We start from the raw sequence: 7,108 nt of genomic DNA, 5'->3' as shown, positions 1-7,108 counted from the left end.
GGTGCACAAACAGGGATCCTGACATTCAGTCATGTCAGCTGGGGTGAGCTGATGGATAGGCCAGTGCTCCCCGGGATTTTGGATTGTGCCGGGCGGGCAGATTCATCAATGCTTCGAGTGACCTCAGCCAGGATCCACAGGGACAATGACAGTTTCACCTGCGTAGGATTGCAGGCGGGTTTGGGGAAATACAGGACAATTAATGCCCATTTTGCTCCTGTGTTTTTACAATACGCATCCACATCTCAAAACTGATTTAGGCTGTTCCAGTGGCTGTTCCACCTAAGGCGGAGAAAGAGAAAAATGGGTAACCGGATGTCCAAAGTAGAAAGGTGCGTATATGGATGCTTTAAGTTAATTCTCACTGATCATGACCAAATATCTTCAAAGAACAAATTAAAATCAATCATGAAGTGGATCATTAAAAATTTTCCAGATGTCCCTCACCCTGACCGTCCTCCCTCCATCTTGGCTGCTCCACTTCCTGCTACCACAACCTTCTCTTCCACCCTGAATGAACCTCCAGACTCTACCCCCAAAACCACAGGTTATGCCTCCACGGTCAATCATTCCCCCACTACCCTGGGCCATGCCTCCAGAAGGCCAGCCTGGAAGTCTGCCATCCTAGGTCAAGGCCCTTCCTCCCCAACACCTGATGCCTTTTGCATCACCCTCTGGCAACAATATAACCCTATGTTCAAGGTACTAAGCCCAACTGCCACACTATTTCTAATCCAAATGTTTCTCTTCCAAGTCATTCTTCCTCCCCAGAAGACAGTTTGGACTCCTCAGAACCACCTTGCCCCTCAACCCCAGAAGATCCCTGGGAAAGTAAGAAGACTGGCATATAGTCTCAAAATTCCTCATTGCCCCCGTATGTTATAAAAGAAGGGGGCAGTATCCCAGGTATCAGCCATTGGTTTACGGGGAAATCAAGGATCTGTGTAGGGCACCTAAAGACCATAGGAAGGACTTACTGTTTTTTAATGGCCTAATTAGGGCCATGTTTACAGCACATGTCTTAACCCCCTATGATTTAAAATGTATTATGACCATGTTGCTGTCACCTACAGAATACACCCTGTGGGAAGGGGGATGGAAGTGTTTACTAAATAAATTAATAGCAGACTATGCCAATAATGAGGCAAGATCTGAATTGACAATCAACCATCTAGCTGGAGAAGGACAACACAGCCTACCAGATGATTAAGCAGCAGGTATCCCCTGAGAAGTGTTGGATGATATCAAAGAGATGGCTTTGCAAGCTTTAATCCAGGTATCGGATGGTAGCACCCTCAATATGGACTACCTTGGGTGGCCGCAGCTAAAGCTTTAGGACAATCAGACCATCTTGGGTGCCTGTTAAGTAAGCAAAACAATGCCGCCTCCCTCATATTGAGTGGCCTGCTCTCAGACATAGAGACCATCAGACAGGCCACCTTGCAGAACAGTGACAGAGTTTTTACTGTGGGCACATGGGGCATGGCCGTATAGACTCTGAGGGCATGTGTTGCATGAACCTCTCCATCCACAGCGAGTCAATCCACAAGAGCATTCAGGTACTGAAGGAAGGGTTCAAGAAGCTTTAAGTAGAAAACAAAGACTGGGTCAATAAACTCTTCCAATCCAAGGGACTAAAGGATTGGATGATGTCTTGCTAAAACAGGACTATTAATTTTCTTACTGATTGTTGCTTTATTGTTAATTGTCCTATGCTTGTTTGGATGCTTTTAGAAAGTCTTACAAAATTATTTCAGTTCCATCTTGGTTGTAAAACAGAAAGGGGAAGATACCCAACACAAGCTCCTCATGGACCCTTTGGAGGAGAGAATTGGAGACCAGGACGGCACAAATACCTCTCAGAGACTCAGCGTGGGAAGGAAAATTCTTAAAAGTACCTAAAAGTATTCTAAAATACATAAATATCTTAAAAACCTTGAGTATCTCAAGGCATTAATGAGCCCCACTGAGTGTCAGTACAAAGCTCTAAAGGGATTCATTAAAGCAGATAACTGGGGCCTTGAGTGCACAAACCTCTCACAGAGTCTGTATCAAAAGGGAAACACCAAGTACCTTCAAACAACTGAAGTACCTTGAAGCATTAATGAGCCACAATGAATGTTGTTCCTGACAAAGCCTCTCCAGGGACTAATTACAGCAGATAATTGCAGGCCAGGATTGCATAAACCTCTCAGAGACTCCAAGGCAAAAGCAAAACCCAAAGTCCTTTGAAAAACCTGCAGTCCCTGCAGGGAGCATTAAGGAGGCCCCAGGGCCATTGCTGAGCAAGGCTCCCCAGGGACTCCTTCCAGCAGATCCTTGAGGCCACTGGGATGTGGTCTAGGGGGGGATGCTGAGTGCAGGACAAGGGGCTGACAGTGCCCAGCCTGGCTGGGGCTGTGCCAGGAGGCCCCAGGGTCTCAGGACAAGGTGTCTCCTCACAGCCCTTGGTGGCACAGACCCTGCTGCTGTGCTCCAGGGCACCAAGACATGGCTTCTCCATGTCCCCACCTGTCATCACTGCCTCCAGTTCTCTGCTCTGCCTGGGGCCTGGGGACACTTTCTCAGTCGTGTCCCTCTCTGGGACCCATTAAAAGTCCAAGAAAGTTTGGAATTGGATTCTGACTTGGAGTTCTGGAGAGGTTTCTTCAGCTCCCTCTCAGGGACTGATGTTCAGGGCCTGAGCACAAAGCCCCACAGGCTCATTAAAGTCCTGGTGCTGTGTCTGTGCTGATGAGCTGGGCTGGGCTCGTGGCACAGAGGCAGCTCCTGGAAACCAAGCAGAGCTTCAAAAGCACATTTCTCTTGATGAGAAGCTCTTCTGCCAGCCCAGCAGGGCTGGGGCACTGCCTGCAGCCACTGCAGGAACAGAACAGAGGCACAGAGAGCTTCAATCAGTCAGGGCTGGGAAGGTGCTGAGAAGTGCCTGGGGCAGAATCACTGCCAGCCCTTGGCACAGGAACCTCTGGCTGCAGGACAATGCAGCTGCAGCTCCTGGAGCCATCTCCTAAAGCTGGAACATCCCAATGCCTACAGACCCTGTGAGTACATTCTCTGATTGTCTCTTGTGCAGAGCAGCCAGGGGTGCCCAGGGCTGTTGTGCAGAGCAGGGTCCTGCAGCCCAGGGCACTGTGCTGGGGCAGGGACTCTGCTGCCTGCCAGGGACAGCTCTCAGCCAGCCCTGGCAGCTGCTCTCAGCACTGGGGGACAAGATCTGGGTGAAAAGAGACAGCTGGTAAGGCTTGGGAGGGCTCTAATGGTGTCGTGAGGATGCTGCATTGTTCAGGACTGCTCCCAGCATAACACTTAACTGCAGAACATTTCCAAGTAGATTATGCAGGGAGCAGAGCAAGGCAGGGACTGCATAAAAGGGAAAATCCTGCTTTTTTAAAGTACTGCTCTGGGTTGTCTTGATGGGAAATTGCAAACAGATATTCATCTGGCAGTCCAGGATGAGAAAAAAAAATATTTCTCAGATGTTGCTAAACCAGGCAGTGACAGAAATCAGCACAGGGCCCCTTAGAAGCTGCATCTTGTCTTGTTTATCCAGCCTCCTCAGGGTTGCTTTGACGTTGCCATCAGAGCCTGCAGGTCCAGACCTGCCCCTGGACAGTGCCAGAGCTGGGAGGGGTCTGCAGGGCAGAGATGAGCCCCCAGGATTGGGCTGAGTTCTGGCAGCACTGGCAGGGCCCAGCCCTGGGCACAGGGAAGCAGCTGCTGGCAGGGACTGCTCCAGGCAGTAGAGCCCTGGGTAGGGAGTGTGTGGAATGTGCCCCCAAGCTGTGCTGGGATATTTAAGGTCCTCTCCAAGCAAAAATATTCCATGATTACTTTTTTCACAGATCCAAATGCCAAGGCACAGCAAATGTCCAACAGCAGCTCCATCAGGCACTTCCTCCTGCTGGCATTGGCAGACACGCGGCAGCTGCAGCTCCTGCACTTCTGCCTCTTGCTGGGCATCTCCCTGGCTGCCCTCCTGGGCAACGGCCTCATCATCAGCGCCGTAGCCTGCGGCCACCACCTGCACACGCCCATGTTCTTCTTCCTGCTCAACCTGGCCCTCACTGACCTGGGCTCCCTCTGCACCACTGTCCCCAAAGCCATGCACAATTCCCTCTGGGACACCAGGAACATCTCCTACTCAGGATGTGCTGCTCAGCTCTTTTTCTTTGTGTTCTTCATCTCAGCAGAGTATTTCCTCCTGACCATCATGTGCTATGACCGCTACGTGTCCATCTGCAAACCCCTGCACTACGGGACCCTCCTGGGCAGCAGAGCTTGTGTCCACATGGCAGCAGCTGCCTGGGCCAGTGCCTTTCTCAATGCTCTGCTGCACACAGCCAATACATTTTCCCTGCCCCTGTGCCATGGCAATGCCCTGGACCAGTTCTTCTGTGACGTGCCCCCAATCCTCAAGGTCTCCTGCTCACACACTAACTCCCACAGGGAACTTGGTTATCTTGTTGTTACTTGCTGTTTAGCACTTTGCTGTTTTGTGTTCATTGTTTTCTCCTATGTGCAGATCTTCAGGGCTGTGCTGAGGATCCCCTCTGAGCAGGGACGGCACAAAGCCTTTTCCACCTGCCTCCCTCACCTTGCTGTGGTGTCTGTGTTCATCAGCACAGCCATATTTGCCTACCTGAAACCCTCCTCCATGTCCTCCCCATCCCTGGATCTGGCCCTGTCAGTTCTGTACTCAGTGGTGCCTGCAGCCCTGAACCCCCTCATCTATAGCCTGAGGAACCAGGAGCTCAAGGCTGCAGTGAGAAGACTGATGACTGGATGGTTTCAGAGACATTAAACGGCTGGCCAAATTCTACAAATGACGTGAAATAAAAGTAATGTTATTGATGGCTTGATACAGGCTTTTTTTTTTCCTTTATATTAGTTTTATTATATTGTCCACAAAGAAATGTCATTCTTTGTGCCATCTCTCATTTTGTTTGTCTCCACCTTCCCTGTGCCCATAGACTGTGTCAATGAGGGGCTGCATTCTCAGTGGCTTTAAAGGATCTAAACAATCTCCAAGCAAAGCTTTCTGCAGAGACGCCCTTTTGTTGTGTTCTCTGGAGCTGCAGCAGCAATGTCTGTGTGCAGAGCTGGGGCAGATCAGTGCTGGCCGAGCAGCTGTGCCCAGCAGCAGCAGCACTTGGTGTTGCCCGTGCTGCTGCCATGGCCCTGCCCCACTGCCCTGGTGGCCCTGGTGTTGCTGCAGGGCCTGAGTGCTCTCGGGGCCGGGCACAGCGCTGGGGGTGGCAGTGCTGGGGCTGCAGCAGGGACAGGCCATGGGCACTGCTGGGGCAGCACTGCTGACGCCTCAGGCCAGAGCCTGGGGGATCCAGGCTCCTTGCCCAGGCTCTCTCAAGAACATGCCCAGGCCAATGCTCAGCACAGAAAAGCCCCGTGAGCAGCCCCAGGCTGGCCATGGGTAGGCTGGGGGCAAACAGCATGGCTGGGGCTCTGCAAGGGCCCTGGGGCAGATGGGAAGGAGCAGCAGAGCAGGGGCTGATCCATCCCCAGTGCGCTGCACGGCCCAGGGCAGCATCCCAGAGCGTCCTCATGGAGCTGCCAACAACATCCCCCCTCTGCAGCCCTGGCCTCTCCCCAGCTCACACAGGTGCCCCATCCTTGCAGGCACAGACACGGCAGCACTGGCTCAGCAGCCCCTGTTTGCATTGCACACAGCAGGCAGGAGCACCCCATGCTGTTGTTGTGGGGACATGAACCTGAGGGAGCACAAATGCCATCAGCCCCTGGGGCCAGCAAGGGCTGGAGGACACCAGGGAAACCACTCAGCTTTGTCCTGGCCTCTGCAGTCAGCCAGAAAGTTTGTTCCCATCAGCTGGGAGTTTCCTGTCCCACTGCAGATGCTGTTTGCTCAGAGCCAGGGCTGCCTGGCAGCCACCCCCAAACTGCCCTGAGCATTTCCGTGGTTTCACCTTTGCTTTCTCTACTCTTTGCCTGCTTTATATTTCTTCCTATTTCCCTCCCCGGTTCCCTGCCCTGCAAACAGCCCCTCCCTGTTTGCCCTTTCCTCTCTGGCCCCACTCCCCATTGCAGTTCCTGACTTGGCACCATGGGAATGTCCCTTGGGGACCAGGATCACCCTACAAGTGCTGCAGGAATTGTCTGCAGGCTCCTGCAGTGCCTGGTGCTGCTCCCTTGCCAGAGGCACCCCAGGCCAGGGGGGCACATCTGGGCTGCTGTGTCTGGCTCTGGAGCTCCCTGTTCTGGGCAGTGAGGAGGAGCTGCAGAGGCTCTGCAGGACTGACAGGATGGGCTTTGGGGCTGCCAAGAGAAGCTGAGGGACCTGGGCTGCTGGAGCTTCTGAAGAGGAGGCCCAGGGCTCCTCCTGCAACTGCTGCAAGGGTGGTTTAAGAGAATCCCAGAATCAGCAAGGCTGGAAAAGGCTTTGGGGATCATCAAGTCCAACCTGTGCCCGGAGACTGCCTTGTCTCCCCTGAGCCTCCTCTTCTCCACGATAAACCACCCCAGCTCTCTCAGCCACTCCTCACACCACTTATGTTCCAGACCACTCCTCAGCCTTTTTGCCCTTCTCTTGATGTGCTCCAGCCCCTCCATGTCCTTCCTGAATTGGGAGTCTCAGAACTGGACACAGCACTGTCCAACCAGTGCTGAGCCCAGGGGAAGAATCCCTGCCCTGCTCCTGCTGGCCACACCATTCCTGATCCAGGCCAGGAGCCATTGGCCTTCTTGCCCACCGGGGCACTCTGCTGGCTCCTGTCCAGCCTGCTGTCCATCAGTCCCTGCAGGTCCCTTTCTGCCTGGCTGCTGTCCAGCCACTCTGTCCCCAGCCTGTATTGATGCAGGGGTTGTTGTGGCCAAAGTGCAGAACCTGGCATTTGGACTTGTTAAACCTCACCTTGTTGGATTTGGGCCCTGGATCCAGCCTGTCCAGGGCCCTGTGCAGAGCCCTCCTACCATCCAGCAGATCAAAACTCCCAGCCAACTTGGTATCACGAGGGTTCCATGAGGCCCCAGAGTGTCGCAATGGTCTTCATGATTCCATGAGACCTCTCAGTATCACAATGTCCCTTTCGTTCCATGGGGCCCCTTCGGTGTCACAAAGTCCCTTGGATCCTTGGGC

General features: G+C 53.2%; 1 protein-coding gene across 1 annotated transcript; it reads left to right on the top strand.

Moving 5' to 3' along the window:
• The first annotated feature begins 3,865 nt into the window (after positions 1-3,865).
• On the top strand, positions 3,866-4,801 carry LOC134413937 (olfactory receptor 14A16-like). The gene has a single exon (XM_063147957.1). The coding sequence runs from the start codon at positions 3,866-3,868 to the stop codon at positions 4,799-4,801; it is 936 nt and encodes a 311-aa protein (XP_063004027.1).
• The last annotated feature ends 2,307 nt before the right edge of the window (positions 4,802-7,108 follow it).

This window comes from Melospiza melodia, unplaced genomic scaffold, assembly GCF_035770615.1.
Source record: "Melospiza melodia melodia isolate bMelMel2 unplaced genomic scaffold, bMelMel2.pri scaffold_61, whole genome shotgun sequence".
NCBI classification, from domain to species: Eukaryota; Metazoa; Chordata; class Aves; order Passeriformes; family Passerellidae; genus Melospiza; species Melospiza melodia.
Note: the sequence above shows the minus strand (reverse complement) of the source record. Positions and strands in the feature narration are given on the sequence as shown.